General features: G+C 47.0%; 1 protein-coding gene across 7 annotated transcripts in view; it reads left to right on the top strand.

Moving 5' to 3' along the window:
- The window catches only part of Erc1 (ELKS/RAB6-interacting/CAST family member 1), a 301,008-nt gene extending 286,169 nt beyond the window's left edge, over window positions 1–14,839 (top strand). For 4 of the 7 annotated variants that reach the window (XM_031383184.1, XM_031383186.1, XM_031383181.1 and 1 more), the window contains one exon: window positions 9,902–14,839. In XM_031383184.1, the coding sequence (XP_031239044.1) occupies window positions 9,902–10,039 (138 nt within the window). In that variant the 3' untranslated portion in view covers window positions 10,040–14,839. The remainder of the gene's footprint in view (window positions 1–9,901) is intronic. The other 3 variants (XM_031383183.1, XM_031383185.1, XM_031383180.1) reach the window with 2 other exon arrangements.
- Window positions 14,840–19,027: the final 4,188 nt, after the last annotated feature.

Here is a 19,027-nt window from a genome sequence, read left to right as displayed (position 1 = left end):
ACTTAAATCTCAGCTGCAACAAGGCCTGATTCTTACCACCCTGACAGCTTCAGCATTAGATTTCCTAATCTATTGTTTGGATTGGGGGGGAGTAAGGGGAGGTGGGGTTTTTTTTCCATCCTTTCCCTTTTGACATTCTTTATTTCTGAGAGCCAAACTAAACACATAGGGCTGGCCAGCCACCCTGCCTGGGACTGTGCTCCCCAGAATATTGCTATTGTTGTGGTAGATCCCTTTAGCAGGAGGAACGTTTCTTTTCATTTTGAAAATGGTGGGCAAGTCTCAGTTCATTTCAGTTAGCAGATAATTGAAAGATAATGTAAGGTACTGTCAAATCAACTTAAAAAAAAGACTTTTAGAATTCTAGATAGTTGGCAATGTTTGTTTAGACCGTGCCTCTGCAAGACCATATAAAGCAGATCCCACGCTTGGCAACATGTCCTTGTGACCCCTTGCCTCAGGATTATGCTTCTGTTCAGTAAGCCCCCAGTGCTGACTGGCTTATTGTTTGAAGGTGACAGTATACTACGGCTCCTTGAGTGTGCTAGGGACCTGCCTCTATAGGAATTGATTCCCATTCTCTTGGCCCTTCAAAATTAGTGCAGAGGACGCCAGCCAAAGCAGTGGGACTGCTCTGTTAAGTTTCTTCTTTTCACAGTTTTCTCTTTCTTAGTCATGAGTGTTCCTCCTGTCCTCTCTCTCTCTACACATTCAGAACAGATAGAGCACTCTAGCAAGACAGACTCCCAGGGGAGGGACGGACCTGGGCGTTGTTAGTGGGACTCCCAGGGGAGGGAGAGACGGACCTGGGAGTTGTTAGTGGGACTCCCAGGGGAGAGACGGACCTGGGAGTTGTTAGTGGCACAGTATCACAGAGGGGACACAGATTATCTCATCTAGAGACAAATGCCCTAGACAGGAAAGCATTTTAGACGTGTCTGGTTATAAGTAGGTCAGAGATTGACATTAATAAGTATTAGCAACACTTGCAGATAGAGTGTGCATGCATCTGGAAACTGTGGCTCTGACTTCTGACCCAGGCTGGCTCTGGGTAGTGCATGCTAAGTTTCCTGAAGTGTGTACGTTCACCAGCCTAGCAGCCTTCCATTATACCTCTTAAGGCCTTTGTCTTACCTGTAAGGTGGAGACTGGAACCAGTGATCACCCTGCTCTCTCTAGACTATGAGTTGAAATTTCAGAATCACAGTGCTTTGACTCCAACATGCATAAGCCTTGTATTTTTGTGATTGAATGTTTGCCCGGCTCTGGAAGGACAGGAAAAGGACAGAGACAGGGAAATCCAGAGCTGCTGTGTTTCCAGTGCTGTGGCAGAGGAGCTCTTTATTTGGTTTTAGGTTTGGCTCGGAGGGGGATAAACCTTTAAACGTAACCCAGGGCCTTGGGCATGCTAGGCAAGGGCCCTGGCTGTCATTGAGCCATGGCCCTGGTCCTTAATTTCTTTTCAACCTTTGAAAACTAATTATAAAAATAATGGCAACTTAATCTTGAAAAGCCCAGTCACATTAAGGCTAGCATTCATCCAGTACATGATTAACAAATACTCTGTTGTAATATAAAAATATTGGAGACAGTCCTGGAATTCCATGATTTTCATGCTTCAGCATGAAGTACTCTGCTGTTTCTCTTTAAGGAAAGAGAAGGCACAAGTCACTTCATCTCAGTGCATAAACTAGTGCTGTTGGGGGAGGGAAAGGTTGCCATTTTTAACCTGTAGGGAAGCGTAAAAGTCTTCAAGATCAATCTCTAGCTTTCCTTGGCTTCAATGCTAGTAGATTCTACAGTGTGAAAACAGTGACCAGATGCCTGTAGGAAATAGCTTCCGGATTGAGAAATCATTGTGCTCTTAGGTCCCTCCAATCTGGTAAGCTTTTATGGTCTGTTCAGAATGGCAAAGTAGCAAAATACATTGCAGTTTCTTCCATATGTTTGAGAATTGAAACTGGAAAGCTCGTTTTGTGTCTCCATAACTCCTAAACTGCTGCTGGTTTGGCTTATGGAGCTAGGAAGTGTAGCCAAGACAGGGCCGTGTCTACTTGACCTGCCGCTTGCTTCCAGGGCACCAACCTCATCACTCTCACTGCTCTGACTTCAAAGTCCGTGTCCTGGGAGTTAGCTGGTTTGTTTTTTTTTGTTTTTGTTTTTGTTTTGTTTTGTTTTAAAATACTCAAGTTCTTGCCTGCTTAAAGCAAACTAAGCATTTCTATGTAATTTTGTGCCTACCAGCACACCATCTAGAAAGGGGACTTAACTGAGTCATGCCAGCCATTTACCAAGTTTATCGAGAGACCTCTCTGGATATACCTTTGATGCCCATCAGAGAACCTCTCTTTGACCTCACAGCAGTTTATCTTGAAATGGAGCCAAATCTACAAAATACTAACTTTTTTCTCTTCTGAGAATCTCTTACATTTGGGTCTCCGGTGGCTCTCAGTTGTAGTGTGCCTTATCTGTGGAGAGACATACAGGTCCTGTTCTTAAGTCATAGCGTCCGCTGAGCAGATGTTCTAGGCAGTGCTCCCAAGGCAGCCAATTCACCGCAGCTGTTCTCTCTAGCTCCATGCATCCTGCTTATGTTTCTTATCATTGCCCCATCCATGTTGGCTGATCTCCGAGTTACTTAGCACGGAGGCTGGCCAACCCTATAGCCATCCCTTCCCAACAACACCTATGTTTGGTGGAAAGTTGTAGAACCCCTATCTGTGCTTCATTTATTTGCTGAGCCTCCTGTCTGTGACAGCAGCTCTGTGTTTGAGACCAAGGCACCTCTTGCACTGTACTTTCCATGGCAGACTGTGCACATCACCGTGAGTGCTCCACATGTAATCACTGCTCCAATTGGGACTCTTTGCTCCTTCAGAAATCGCATCACTACTTCAAGAGTAGCCAAACTAGACAGTTCTTGCCAGTGGCTACCTTCATGGCCTGTTCCTGCCCCTGCACTCCATCTTTTGGGAATTCTGAGCAGAGTGGGTGTTTTCAACACAGGCAGGCCTGTCTCACCAGAAAGTCCATATGATTTTGATTTCTTTGTTGTGTTTCTGTGGAGCTGGAACCCAGGCACTTCCATGAAATAAGCACTGAGTTACCAACTTGCACCCTACCTGAGCGGGCCAATCTTTAAAGGCTCGTCAGAGGTGCAGCTAGGTAGCAGAGCACTTAGCCGTGTGCACTTGGGCCTGCACTCAGCCCAGCAGCAGAGATAGAACAGAAAATGTCTTCAGAAAATATTAGTATCTGTTCCTGCAGTTTGACTCACTGGCCGTTCTTAGGTCGTCTGCTCTTTGCAAGCATTTTGTTAGACAGCTTCATGTATAAAACAAATTCCTCCAGGAGTTTAATTGAAAAGTTAGCATAGAGCATCTCTTAGAACAAGACAGAACAAATCTCAAAAAACAAAACAAAGCAAAAAGACAGAACGAATCCTGCGGCAGTGTTCCCTTTGAATGGGGAACACTTGAGAAGAAAGGGATGAGCTGAGCCATGAGGAATGAGAAAGTTAGATAGCATGTGCAGAAGAAAGAGTATTCACAATTGGGTAAGCGAACAACACAGGCAAGCAAGGGATGGGGCGTGTGCAGAGCAGGCTGCAGGAGCAGGAGCTGCCACACCATGTCAGCCGGGGGAGGCCATTTCTGGGGATGGAAAGGAGAAGGCTACCCCTTCCAGCCTGCTGGCAGAGGATCTTCTCAGGAGTCACAGACCGCAGCCTTTAGCTCTGCTGGTAAGGGGAAGAGCTGCCCCTCAGACGTCTGCCATGTTGTAAGGCCAGGGTGGTTGGTTCATGGCTGTGATTTGCTTTCCTGACTACTACAACAGGGAAACTGGCTCTTAGTTGTTTTTTTTGTTGTTGTTGTTGTTGCTGGCTGAAAATCTGTAGTTAATCTCAAATGCTTCGGCCACACATCACAAACTTCTTTGTGCAACTGCAACCAAGTTCCCAAAATAATGACTCTGAGACTTAATTAATTATGAATAAATGCCTGAACCATAAGCTTTTTCTTGTTCCCTGATAGCACCTAACTTATATAATGCGTTTATTCTATTCTAAGTCCTGCCAAATGGTTAATTACCTCTCCTCAGTTTCATGAGACTCGTCTCCATCAGCGTTGGGAGCAAATCTCATTGTGCATCCTCTATCCCAGAGTTCTTTTCCTTGCTGGAATACCAACCTCCTATTTCCTGCCAGCAACTTCTTTATTGACAGATTATCCCTATGTCTTTGACTTGGGCTTTTAAGAAAATAGTTGTAGATGTAGATGGGACTGTGGACAGGAGTCACAGCAGATGAGCATTGATAATAGTGAAAATTGAGAAGCAACAACACAATTATAATACCAGGAGTTTGTTCAGTTATGCATAGAAGTAATGAAAAGAAAGTGTGTTGAATATATTAGTACACTAAATCACTTAGAATAGTTTTTGCCCAAAATAGATGCAAAAGTTAGTTCCTGCTGTTAACCCTTTTATACTTTTAAAAATTTTTGACAGTGTCTCAAACTTACAGTCCCCCAAGTGCTAGGATGCAAGTGTACCCTACCACATCCACTTTGACTCTTTAAAGCTAAAGTAAACAGGATTGCTCAAGAGAGGGTGTGAGGAAGGAAGAACAAGGGCTGGGAGGAGAGGGGAGTGCTAGATCACCTTCTGAGCTTGCAAGACCTAGAGGTTAGCACACCAGTGCCCTGACAGGAACAGCAGCATGGCAGTGGATCACTTGTCAGGTGCACAAGGGCCGGGAGAGTAACACAGTGCTAGGCAGTAAGTGCCAGGCCATTGCCTACCACACACCAAACCCTGGGCTCTGTCTCCAGCGTCACAAGCAAAAAAGAAGAGCAACACCTGGGCAGAGGAGGGAATGGGGTGTAGGAAAGAAACTAGAGGCTGTGGCCTGTTGAGTTGGAGGGCCAGGGCTTCTGAAGGAGAGGTCATCATGCCAGGTAGGGTTTGTCTCAGGAGAGTTCTAGTGGTGGTGGTTTTCTCATAACATGCACAGAAAGCCTAAATACACAGCTGAGTGAGTATGGTGAGTGAGTGCCCCAGGAAGGAAGTACTGTGGCCACACCTCAGCAGCCCCTTGTCACACCTCAACTGTCCTCTGTAAGTCACCTCGCAGGTCACTTCGAATACCTACTGTGTACCATAGTTAGGCTATGTCTGCTCCTTTTTTCCCTTGTCACTCTATAAGTGACATATAGTGGCATACTTGGCACTGGCAGTATGAGCAACCTAGAGGTGACGATGTAGGTTACATATAAGTACATCAGCTTATTTCACTATATTTATAGAAATGACTATCAGTGGATTTGCTTGTCCATGAGGTGTTCAGGGGTCTTCAGGAATTTCCTGCAGCTGCAGACAAACCCAGAGTGACAACTGGAGTTCTTTGTAAAGTACTCTTCTAGTTTCTTGGCCTTCTGTGTTTGTTGTTCCGTTGTTGTTACTGGTTTATAGGTGTTCTTTATGTATTACACTATTAGTCCCCGTCGCATACATGCACTACAGACATCTTCCACCCATCAGCTGCTTTTCCTCTTTCCTAATGATGTCTTCTAAGAGAAAGTTCTTAGTTTTGTTTTGGGTAACTTTCTTTGGTTTTGTTTTATTGAGTGTTCTTGTTTGCTTGTTCATTTGCTTTGTTTTAGTGGGGTTTTTTGTTTTGTTTTGTTTTTTTTGAGTTTGGAACATAAGGCTTTACACAGCCCAGGCTGACTTTGGTCATAATATGTAGCTGATGGTAACTTTGAACTCTTGACCTTCCTGCTTTCTGAGTGCTAGAATTGCAGGCCTGGATCAACACATCTAGCCTTTACTTTTAATATAAATTAACTGTTTTTCTTGGTTCTTTTGTGTTCTGTTTAAGGAATCTTTGCATGACAGCTTTGGCTTTGTGTATGCTGAAGTTGGAAGGGTGCAGAGAAGGCCAGCATGGCTGATTGTATTTGCAAAGTGTTCTGTTTTAACCTTCCCATTCAGTACAGATGCCCTGCTGTGTCTTTGTGAGTTTGCTTGCTGTTTTGCTTAGGTTTTCTGAGACAGGTTTTCACTACGTAGCCCAAGCTATCTTCCAACTTTCAATCCTCCTGCCTCAGCCTCAGTGCTGAATATATAGGCATATGACATCATGGCTAGCCTTCCTGTTTTCTTTTAAATATTTTCATGGTTTTTTATTCAGACACACATTTACTATCCATCAGGAACTGACTTTGTGTATGATTGCAATATAGATAAAAGTTTTCTTTCCTGTAGCCCCATGTAACAGAAAATCCAACCTTTTCCCACCACACAGGAAATACCTTTGTCTTAAAGCAAGTGGTCATGTTTGTATAGGATTTTCCCTGAACTTTCTAATAGACGCAGCTGCCTAAGACTGTGGGGGGTGCTCTACTGAATCTCTGAGTTAGTCTGAGCAGAATTAATACAGTATCAAGTCTCCAGGTTTTGGTCATATTATATGTTTTAAGATATGTTTTGCTTTTTTGTAAATATACTTAATAGCTTGTAGGTAGAGGTTTCACTAACCTTCCAAGAAAGCGAGTTAGGTGAAGAACCATTGTGCTATTCCCCATACCAGCTGAAGTTTGATGAGGAAAAGTTGCAGACAGCTTAAACATTCAGTTTCAGAGGTTCTTTTTGGGGTGTTGGAAGGTCCCTATGTCCTCAGAATGGGAAGAAGAGTTTATTGAGAGGAAGGGGACCTGAAGGGGTGGCCCAGAGGGTACAGAAAGAAGGACTAAAGGATACTGTGGGCCATTTTGAGGCAGGGTATTTTGTATATGACATCACCCCCTTGCCTCCAGGCAGTGTGGAGGGAGTGGTTAGGCACTCAGGCTTGCGTTTCCAGCCTTGTGTATTCTAGCCTGCGTTTGGAAATCTTGGTTTGTTTTAGCAGAGTACACTTGACTGTTTTCTCCACTGGAGATAACGTCTTTATATCCATTCTTCAGATTCAGTCCCTCCTTCCCTGTCTGGATTAGGTTAGGGCTTAGTAGAAAGCAGCTCTTCCACAGAATATTGTTTATGATCCATAGACTAACTCACATGCATGTACACACACACACTACAATAGACTTGACCTTTAGTGATCCTCCAATTATGTCTCACCACACCAATTCTTCCATAAAATCTTGCAGTACTCATTGCAACTGACAGAACATTTTTTGAATGGATATTTTAAATATGGAGGAAAATAAAGTACTAAGATATAGAACTTCAAGTTTAAGTTACCGAAAGGCCTGACTGACTCATGGGAACAAACTTAGTTTTGCAGGTTAGTAAAACTGCCCTATTCAGGAAGGTTTCTGATGTCTTTGCATGCAAAGATTTTAACACATACAAAGAAAATTATGTCTAGAGAGAAAGTCACAGGAATTTACATGCTACCAGCAAATTATGATGAACTACAGAAACCAAACAAACAAACAAAACCTAGTATTTTTCACTATAGTATTTGCAGTAAGGGACTTGGCTTCCCATTCCAGAAAATAGAGGACGTGTGTCAGCTCCCTCACCGTAACGACTGTCATCTCACAGAGAAAGGAGGCGTGCTGGTCTCCGCTTCAGGGGTTGCACTCACAAGCAGTCACCATATTGCTGTTGGGTGTGTAGCAGGGCAACTAGTGCTCACTTTGTGACTGGAGTATACAGAAAAAAGAAAGGTCAGCCCAAAAGTCCCACAGTCTCCTGTAAAGGCACGGCTCCTCCCAGGAACCTAAGACTTTGTACCCCTAAAAGGTTCAGCCATCTCCCCAGTAGTGCTCCTTAAACCCTGACTGTGGGTAAAGCCGTCTGAAACCACAAGCTGAAATAAGTAACTTTTTTTTTTAAATACCATTCTGTGATGTCTTTTTTTTTTTTAAGATTTATTTATTTATTATATGTAAGTACACTGTAGCTGTCTTCAGACACACCAAAAGAGAGCATCAGATCTCATTACAGATGGTTGTGAGCCACCATGTGGTTGCTGGAATTTGAACTCAGGACCTCTGGAAGAGCAGTCAGTGCTCTTAACCACTGAGCCATCTCTCCAGCACCCAAGTAACACCTTCTTTAAAAGTTGTCTGTGTCAGGTATTTTGTCCCAGGGGAAAACTAATACAAAGTCCAGTGGACACAATGTTACTAATGTAGTGCCTCTAGACAGTGGCTTTCAGTGGTTTTTACTTTCTTCTTTAACATATCCTGGGGATGCAGCTCAGCCAAGTGTTTGCCCAGCATGCACTAGGCCCTAGAGGCCATCCCCAAGGTCAGTTATTTGCCAGCTTTTGGGATTTGATTTGGAAGCACAGTATACTGTTAGATGAAAATAGTTTAACTCCTGTCTTGAACCTTTTAAAGATGCACTAAGGCTTAGCATGGTCTAAACATGGTCCTTAAGCCTCAAGGTCAGGGTCAACAGTCAGCAGAAAGAAGATTGGCCGTCTCCCCCTGATGGCTGCACTTGAGAAGTGCCAAGCTCATTCTTGGCCCAGAATGTCTAGAGTCTAACAAACAGTGGGGTCTTGAAAACTTGGTTCTCTTTGCCACTTGGTTCTCTCTGCCTTTTCTGGGTCATCTCTTCCAGTCAATAACAGTAATTACAGTAGTGCAGTGGGCATTACCCTGCCTTTCATGTGGGAATGTCATTAAGTCCTCTAAAACTGCCCTACGAAAATAGTACTGGTCTATCCTACAGAAGGGGAGAAAGGTCAGGGTCACATCAGCCAATAAATGGCAGTGCTGACACTGAGATCCAGGCTGGGTTCTAAACCGGGTTCTGAACTATACTTGACACTCAGTTTTCAGTGTCCTCCTTCCTCCCCTGGAACCCTGCCTGGTATTTGAAAATGCCATGTTACCAGCTCATTCCTCAGCTAGCCCATCACAGGTGGTTTCCATTCTCCTCCTGGAACCCTAGTTCGAGATGTATGTGCCTCTTCTGTCCCCTGCTCTGGTCCTCCCTGTCTCTCGGCCCTATTTGATTCTGCCTTGTGCTTACAAAGGTCACTTCCTGGGTGTTGCCTTCTGCCCATTCAAAAGCGTTTTTTCTTTAACCTTCCAAGTCACCTTCTAAGAAAATGAAAGCAGTGTCACTATACCCTTTAAAAGCACTGGATTTCCTTGTAGTTTGCACCAGTTTGAGTTTGAGCTCTAGCTTCTCTCGAAGTCTGGCCCTCACCTATTTCTTCAACTCCATCCCCCCACCCACACCTCACTGTAGGATTCAGCATACCGAATGTTTCTGTGATCTGCCTCTGATCCCCTAAGTGACCCCTCTTTGGCTCTTGAGACCCAGACCCTCACAGCCTTTAGTGGCTCCTCATACTCCCCAGAATGAAGTGACCGTGTGTCTTCTCTCCCAGTGTGTCCTCATGCCCAGTGCACAGTACTAGGTAGTGACTTACTTGCTAATATTCTTGTCCTGCCATCAGCCTACAAGGAGTTTCAGCACGGGCACTCACTACTCAGTCTTTCAGACCTCTCACAGTGAACTGGTGATGATAGTTAGACGAGGACTGTCCAGTGTGACTGAAAACAACACATTGGGTGTGTGTGTCTCCTCAGCAGTGGGGTAGGCTGTCTGTCAGAGTAACTAAGCAGTCTGAGGCCCCTGCAGAAACACAGCTGTGAGTAGCAAAGGGAAATGTTTGTGTAGGAGCACCACACAAAGCCTGGACACAGCCATCCGCATGTAGTCAGCACTAGAAGTTAACAGTGTGTAGCTTGGACTCAGCACTGACTTCTCTGGGCCTTACTTTCACCGAGAGAGTCTAGAAACGTGTGCATTTTGAACGTTGCTTTTGATACAGGGACATCAACTCTGCTTGTCATTTCTTTCCTGATGAGTTCCCACTCAGTACAAATAACCTGAACCCTGCCTGAACCCTGCCCCTTTTCCCTTTCAGCTTCAGAACGAGTTGGAGAAAGTTGAAGGGGATAACGCCGAGCTGCAGGAGTTCGCCAACACCATTCTCCAGCAGATAGCCGATCACTGCCCTGACATCCTCGAACAAGTGGTGAATGCCCTGGAAGAGTCCTCCTGACGGGCTCCTGACAAGGAAGGTGACCAAGGACCCAGAGAGGAGGACCCACCTGAGGAATGGGTGTCCGAGCCGCCTCCACACCAGACCTGCCAGCTGGACGTGCTAGTCCAGCCGTCGGTGTCCACCATCGTCCTCTGCCTTCCGCTTTGAATGTTGCCTGCTCCAGTCTTCCTGATCTCCATGAAGAACTGCCCTTGGCATCAGCAGTGCAGGGCTGGGAGCTACACTCTGCCCTTCCAGGAACAGGAAGCCAGAAGCCACTCAGCTCAGCTGGAGCCCACTCCGATTCTGTGCTTTAGGAGCTTGGAGCTGGAATCATTAGCATGAGTGCTTTCTCCTCGGAGGGTAGAGAAGAAGGGAGGAGGTGAGCAGGGACAAAGAGAAGAGAGAATTCCTCTCTGTGCTGCTCTGCCCTCCTGTTTACCATCATGAGCCCCAGGTACAGGCTGGCTTCGTGCATCTTAGCTCTCAGCCTGTTGCCTGTCTCACCTGCACTGCGTTTAGTTGGCAGGAGGAGGACGTTCACAGTGCTCACCCTGCTCACTCCTCTGTAAGTCCGGTGACCTTCCCATGCTACACTGTTAGGTTAAGTGTCTGACTGAAGAGAGAAGGGCCCTGTTGTCACTGCTTACAGTTCTACTCCTTAGAAGATATCTTGGAGGGCCAGGCTGATCCTCCTGAGCATCACCCACAATCCTCTCTGCTCCCAGCACCTTGCCCCAAGCTGCTGTAGACCAGGGGTTGCTAGAGTATGTGATACACTGCCCACCTTCTCAGCTTTACTCTCAAGGTACATCCTCAGAGCCACAGCCTCATACCTGCCTAGAAACTTCTTTTGGCACAACTGAGTTTGTCTTAATTCACAAGCATTCTCTCCTCCATTCATTCATTCAAAAAATGTTATGGAATGTCTACTGTGTACACATCTGTGTGCACAGTGCCCATCCTTGGAAAAGCCTCGGATAGGAATGGTGTGGAAGTCCTGTGAGATGTGCTTAGTTGAATCATGGCAGTGAACGCATACCTTCTCCCTTCTGTCTTCCCAGACCAGCATTCTTTGTTCTCCACTCTCATGGTATCTGGGACTTGGGTGAGCCACCGCTTTGCCAGGAAGGTCCCATTAGTAGATCAGGGTCTTTGCTGTCAGTGTTATTACCCTGAAACATGTTCTGTTTAAGGGTCTATACTTGTTCATTTGTGTCAGCTGACTGCTTAACACAGCCGTGCACACCTCATGGGCGTGGCCAGCGCCATGCTGAAATCGGATGCAGATCCAGTTGAATGTCTAGGCATTTTGCAGGACCCTTCCCCCCAGGTGTAGAGGACAGCTATCAGACATAATCAGGCACTAAGAGGGTGCAGTTCATGTCTAGTTCTTCATCCCTGAAACAGACAGATGCCTCTCCGCCTGCATTTCTCCCTCTGCCCCGTTACACTCTCAAAGGAATTTAACACTGCCCACAGATCTCTCACACCCTCAACCTAGGACATCGTGCAGCCACTGCTGTCACAGTCACAGCCCTGGCCCCACTTCTTCCCTGCCATAAAGTGTTCCTTTGTGTGGGATGCTGGAGAGTTCCTCGTGAGGGTTTAGGTAGACTCTGCCATGAACCTCTCATGGAGGTGCTTTTGGAGGTCCCAGCCTGGCCACCAGGAATATGGAAATTAGGCCAAAAATGATAATCATTGCTGCTCAGTTCTCTCAGCTTTTTTATTGTCCCATCCATAAATCCTGTAGAAGACCCCAGTATTTCAGGATAGGAAGGTTAGAATCTTATTTTATTCTCACAACATAAGGAACCACTACTTAGTAACAGCTTCGCAGGCTACAGTGGAAATCAGAAAACTTAGCAGAGTCCAGGCCCATAGGAGTAGCCTAGCACTGCCGCTGGCCAGCTGCTGCTCCAGCTCTGTGAGGGACTACCACAGGCAGGCCTCCGTACTTGTCCCCATTTGGTATTTATTGGCAGAAGTACCTTCTGCCACCTTTACTAACTGGACATATGACCCACTCCACCACTTCCTTCTCCATCAGGGTCCTCCAGAGAGGTTGCAGGAACCCTGCAGGACACATGCTTATTGAAAACACAAGTTTGTAAGGCAGACCTTGTCTGATCTCTGCACTATAGCAAAGGGTTCTCCTCCTCAGGTGGTGATCCAGCAACTCAAATGGTGCTGGAGACTGTGGAGCTAAAGTTGAACCATAAATGTAGTCTTTGTGTTGGGCAAAGTTAATAGAGTATCTGGCATTCGGATCCTACTGACTACCATTCATTAAGCCAATATTTACCTAAATGCATAACTGCCATTGCACTGGGACATGTCGTTCCATGACTGTCTTCATGCACGTATGTTCCTTAAGGTCTGGCCCTGAGAGTTCGCTACAGGTTGGCTAGGATCATCCCCATCTCTTCATTCCATCGTCAAGCCTCATAGCCTTCACACCCGAAGTGAAGGTGGCCTCCCTCCAGGTCTTTGAAGAAGGGTCAAAGCAAGGCTATGTCTCTATGTAGGGTGTGACACCCACAGGCCTAAGTCCCAGCAGATCCTGTGTCAGGAGTATCTATCCCAAGTGACATCATGAAGATGACAGTAAGAAAAGAGGGCTGGAAGCCAACCTGGGGCTCCCAGCTCTACATGCCTTAGTAAACTGTCCCCAGCCTTCACTGAGTCACTGGTGGCACATCTGACTAGGATTAGCAAGTACTTAAAGACAATTTAAGATGGAGAAGTCAGAGTGGGCTTTAGCAACTCAGAAATGTGGAGGGGCTCCTCCAGTCCCTGCCAGCCTTTATTCTCACACTTGAGAAGGCCTGAGTGTACCTCTTCCTCACCAGTGGGCTTTAGAAGCCCCAGGAGAGCAAACTGAAGAAGACCACCAACAGTGTTGAAGGTCACGCTGTGGCTGGCCGTGTCCTGTGTTTGGCCTCCTGGGAAGAATGTGTTGGCTCAATTTTTTTTTTTTCAGGAGAGATGGTTAGCCCAGATGGTTCTCACGTGCTACTGTCTTCCCCTCCATTGTTGACACTGGGACTGGCTTGGCATCACACCCTCCTATGTGACTGAAGCACAGACTCACTGGCCTCCCTCCAGGTCTTTGAAGAAGAGTCAAAGCAAGGATATGTCGCTCCGTAGGATGTGACATCCACAGGCCTAAGTCCCACCAGACCCTGTGTCAGCAGTATCAGTAACTCTCAAGTCTGCCTCACCTCCTGCCAGCAGAGTCCAGAGCCATGGAAAAGAAGCCAGAGGGATGAGGCTGCACCACGGGCCTGTCGGGTTCCTGCCGTCACTGCCAGTCTCAAAGATTCTGACTGTTCAAAGACATGTTCCTTCCTGTGAACCCAGAGGACGTTCAGGGAAAAAGAAAACATGTTTTACCTGGGGACCCTTCTGAACAAAATGGCTGTCTGTACTCTTTTTAAACAGAAACTTTCCAAACTTTTTAGTGTCAAAACTGTAACCAAGTGTCTCCTGATTCTTCCCTATGTGTTTGGCAAGTGCTGTGACCCTGTTGTAGGTACTTCTCCTCCTGCCTCTACTGTGGGAGAAGGGATTTTAGGGGTTGATTGGAGGAGCTGGTATCTGTCCTGCTCCTGCCACCTCTCTTGTTTCTCTGCTTGTTATATTGTTTGTGTGATTCAGAGAACGGGGCAGTTACATTGTGTCCATTGTTGAGAATATTAAAATATTAAAAAAGTAGTTATAGAACTAAAAAATTAAAGAGCTGTGTTTTAAAAGATGCAAACCCATCAATATCATGTTAACAAAGGAATTCAAGCTATGGGCAGCCTAGCTCCTCCCCCTCCAGGTCAGTGTGGTGGTAGCCAGGCCAGCCCTTGGGTGACACACTGACCACACCTGAGTTAGGTGACTGCCTGGGAACAAGACACCTGCTCAGTGGAGAAATGAGAATCTGGGGCTCAGAGACTCTCAGTTGTGTCAGGGTTTTCTCTACATCCTCAGGACCTCTGGGTAGGGGTTTCAAAGTTAGTGACCCTAGAACCACCCTCTCACCCTGACATTGGATCAAGCCTTGTGTGCCTAGTGCTATGTTGTAACATGGGCTTGGGCCCCTGCTTGCAAGGCCACAGGACCTCTTCCTGCCCACTTGGTGCTATCTCATCATAACCATCTAATGGGGCAGCCTGGTCTCCTGGAGCCTGTGGGCCAGGTGCCATGGATGGCCCTCAGAGCTTAGCTCTCTCTGGCTCCTGATCCTATTTTTTTTTCCTTTGAAGCTTTTTAGACACAAACTCCCTTGGCTCCAGAGATGTCAGAGTCAGGGAAGGAAATGAGCCAGGCTGAGGCGAGGCCATCCACCGCTATGCCACAGTAAGCACACCAGCCCAGCTCCTTTCCCACCACACCAGTATTACACCCATCCTTTAAAGCATCTAGTCCCACCTGAGGCACATGCCATCCATTGGCCCAGCTGCCCAGTGCAGACTAGAAACCCAGGACAGGGACGGGGACGTTTCTCTGCACCCCTACTTCAGAAGAGGCATGTTGCACTTTAGTGGGGAGCCCAGAAGGTTGAGCACTGGCTTCCTGTAGCTTGAGTCCCTATAGATAGCCATGGTGGCAGCCTGATGGCTTGTGTGAAGCAGCTGCAGCTGCTATCAGTGGTGCACCTGTGTGCAGTTCCTAGAGTCAAATTGCCGGCCTGATGATGACATCACAAAGATGTGTTCTGTTCAACTTTGCCTTGGTAATTATTGTAAACACTTTGTTCAATTTTTTTTCTTTTTTATTCACAAACTAAATCCATCAGGAAATTATAAACTTATTTAAAAACTGTGTGCTGCAGCCTTCTTTAGCCTATCCTAGCCTGGTCACACCCCTGTGATAAGACTGGTTATGATCTGGAAAAGCAGGAGGAGACCAGCAGGCCATCTCCAGTGGCAGACAAGAATCTGAGTGCTCTGTGTTTGGGGAGATTCACAGTAGACTTGGCCGGCTAGGGCCTCTCTCTCACCTCATGGGCTGGTCTCAGCAGAAAATGCACCCTTAGATTCCCACTCCAACTCTGATTATCTTTCAACTTCCCTCTTCCTTTTCACTCTATTTCCAAGCAGGTTGTCCACATCAGATCTGACTACGTTATGAAAGCATCCATCACCCAGGAGGAATTGACACTAAGATGGCAGCGGAACAGGTGTGGCCAGAACAGGCTCCCACTTCAGGGATGTGTTCTGATGGTCACCTCAGATGCGGTCTGTGTGTCTGCATTACGAACACCAAGAGTAAAAGTCAAGAGACCCATGCATAATTGTGGACACCATTGTCTGCTCTGGGACTTCCTGAGATCCTGTGCCCATTAGTAGTGTTCTGGGGCATTTACTGTAGGGTATTCACATTCTGATTAACTTTTTATCCATGACTGTCTTAGGAAGCAAGAAGAAAACCATGCTGAGCTCAGCGCAGTGGCTCATGCCTGTGCGCCCAGTACTCAGGAATCTGAAGTGGGAAGATTCAGAGCTGGAGAGCAGCCTGGGCCACATAGTGAGACCTGTCTCACCAAGGTGTCTCCTTTCTATGGAAATCATGGCATCTGACTGTGTTAGTCTGTAGGACTTGGGAAGTGAGAGAATCAAGCATTTTCAGGTTCTTTTCCTGGCAGAGCAGCTGTTTAGACATACTGCCTGGCAAAGGAGTACCTGGCCTCTTTACCAGACTGGGGAACAGTGCCGCACCTGGTTGCATCATGGGAAATGGTGATGTGACTAACAGAATGAATGCCGTGCTGCACAGCTTAAAGCCACAAGCACAGAACACACTAGTCAGCAGTTTCCAGGGCTTCCCATTCTTTTTTTTTTTTTTAAACTAATACATTCACTCAGTTGTTGACCAGTATTTAGCTGCAAAGGAGTGGATATGGTGCACATAAGCCCATGCGGTACACACAATCTTTTTTTTTTTAATGATAATACAAGCAGACATGAGCCTAACACATAATTATGTTTTCCATTTTGAAAACTCTCAAAGCACATGGTTACTTTTTTGCATATCTTGGAGCTGCTTTAAAATGATCCATCTGTATTGGAGAAGTCAAAGGGTAGGACCTAGGTACAAAAGATTGGCCAGGGAGTGGGTGGGTGCTTGAAGCTGGGTATGAGAATCTCAAGGTCTGCCAGTAAGCCATGCTCCCTCTTGTGAGGTCTATGAGAGAGTTCCCTGATCAGCATCAAGAATCACATCTATCTATCTACTGTACTTTCTTGGTCAGCACACATGAGCCTCTTCCCCAGGACCATGCATCCCATACCTGTTGGAAACATCTAGGTACACAGACTAGTACTGTCAGCTCGTTTGCTGTCCTCTAGGCTCTGATGATGGCTTCTTTCATCTCATCTCTACAGTCGTCCCTCAGGGGACACCTGTTACCCACTTCTCAGATGAGGCACAGACAGGACCAGGATCTTAGGCCAGCCAGCAAAGGCATGACAAGGGCTCTCCAGTTGGTTTTCCCCACAGCCATGTGCTAGGGGAGGAGCCTAATCCCAATGCTGTGCTTTGGAGAGACCCAGGGAGACTTGGCAAATCCTCAGGTTGCTCACTACAAGATGAATTTGACCCCTAGGGGTATCAAGTGATTGGCTCTGAGATCACATGGACAAAAACAATGCAGAATGTGCACAGGTATCCAGGCTAGCCAGTGGCCTGTGTGGGCCTAAGAAGCACCACTTGTTGGAAGAGCAATACCCAGGCATAATGGCAACAGTGTGGCTTAGATGGTGGGATGTGCCTGTGTGCTAAATGACCTCTACTGTCCTGAATGTGTGGCCAGCTGGGGAGAGCAACATCTCACATCACCAGTCGTCCACCCTGTGCAAATTCATGAGTACCCAAGCTCTCCAGGGCTGATATAAAAATAAACAAGAAGAAGGGAAGAGATTGCCTAGCGTAGCAGCCCTGGAAAATCAGTACCTTGCTCTCTCTAAGGCTGGGGAAGGTTCCTGGGGCCTGGAAGGGAGAAGCTGCTAAGAGCAGTACACAGCATCTCTGCACTGAGCAGTGATACTCAGCACAGGGTCCACTGCCTGCCAGGTATTCAAGGATACATTTTCTGGTAGGGAAGCTAAAATGCAAGCTAAATATCCCAGAGCTACAGTCAACTAGTGACAGGCCTGGATCATTCTCCTGTCAATGGATTTCTGGGTTGTTCTGGCTCCTCACAGAGCCCATGTTCCCATCAGAGGTTCAGGGCCAGAGAATAGAATAGTTGCAAGTTGGCGAGACAAGTCCCGCCAGCCTCAGAAGGGAAGGCATCAGGGCCGTATGCTGGCTAGGGGTTCAGAGGAGATAGAAATGATGGGCCAGGCCTGCTCACTATCAGGATGGATATGAGTCACATGGCCTCCTGCTCTGTTGGGCTTTAGACACCATTAATTTCCTGGAAAATAGGCAGTTAATCACTTACTGTCCTAGCCATCTTCAGGCTAAACTTTACTGGGAAGGAGTGAAATAGGAGCTGGTAGCGCCTTGTCAGTGCTTTTTGGTACATAGCTCACCCCTTTACTGTGTCAACATGGAAGTAGACAATTGCCCTCACAGCACACAATGGTTCATGGGGTGCCATGGTATATGTTTGTGTGCCCCCAAAGTTCATGTGTTGGAAACTTCCAAATTTGTGTTGATGGTGCCAGAGGTTAGGCTTTTGGAAGGCAACTCAATGAGGTCATGAGGGTGACACCCCATCATGGGGAAAGAAGCCCTAGCTGTCACAGTAACCCATCACCAATGTGGTACCTGCTGCTGTGTTAGCATGTACAAAGAGGCCCTGCCAGACACAAGAGGATGGCAGACTTCCTACCAAACCAGCCTTCCTTTATTCCTAACGAACTGCACTCAGACAGCATGTTACAGCATCAGACGGTGGACTAAGACAACGTACACAGGACACCCACAGCCGTGAGCAGGCCCACCGTTGACTGCCATTCTGCCCAAGCTGGTTCTACGACAGCTCACTGACACTCCCACAAGGCCCTGCCTGCTAGGAGGAGCTGTCCCTAAGTGAGGCAGACAGAATGCTGGCCCTACTAAGCTGACAGAGAACCGGCACAAGCCTTGACGGTGAAGGCAACGGCACACGGAGTTCAAATGTAGACCAGGTTCCCAGCTAGGCTTTGCTGCCGTCTAAGTGTGTGGCCTCAGCCTCGGAGATGACACCTTTTACCTCCAGCCTTCACATGCTTGTAACATGCAAACGAAAGGATGTACCACTGACATGGCTCAGAGGTCCAGCGCTTGCCTAGTGTGGGCTATCTGTGAGGCCCACTCTTACAACATCAAAGGGAAAGGACGCATGAGAAAGCATCAAGCCCAGGTCAATAAAAGGGTGTGTTTGACACTCAACAGTCATTGGTTACCTTAAATCACTTCAGAGCCAAAGCTTGCTTTGGAAACCCATGGCAACCCATGGAGATGCTGACAATGTACATTGCCCTTCAGGAAGGGCGGTTCTCTGAGCAGAGCTGCTTCCAGGGCCACCTCTTGCCATCTGAAATCCGCCATAGAGAAATCAGTCAAGGATGAGAACGCTAGGGCCTAGAAGTTTCCCAGAGAAGGGGAGGGGGACACCACCGTATTCCCTCTTATGTGTCTCTGTCTCCCTCCTGGCAACTGTGGCCTGCTTTCCTGCAGTTCCCTGGGTGTGAGCCACAGTTCCTCCCCCAAGGGAGTTCCATGCCAACAATCATATTGTTCCTGCTTTAGGAAACAAGAAGCCCAGATGCCAATGGGCATGCCTCAGCACCTGGGCCCCACTGCCCCCATTTATAAGGATGGGCCCCTGAATAGGAACTCTGCCTTCCCTGGCACTTCATTGCTGTGACAAATGAGACACAGAGACCCTGGAACCCAATGTGAGATTCTCTGGCCAGGCCATTGCATCGTGAAGTTCGGGCCTCAGCATGCTGACGGCCCATTGCAATGTTTCCAAGCTCCCTACGCAGACTCAAATGTACAAAGATGTGTAAGACTGTT

This window comes from Mastomys coucha, unplaced genomic scaffold, assembly GCF_008632895.1.
Source record: "Mastomys coucha isolate ucsf_1 unplaced genomic scaffold, UCSF_Mcou_1 pScaffold20, whole genome shotgun sequence".
Classification (NCBI taxonomy): Eukaryota; Metazoa; Chordata; class Mammalia; order Rodentia; family Muridae; genus Mastomys; species Mastomys coucha.
This window is presented reverse-complemented; position numbering and strand designations above follow the sequence as displayed.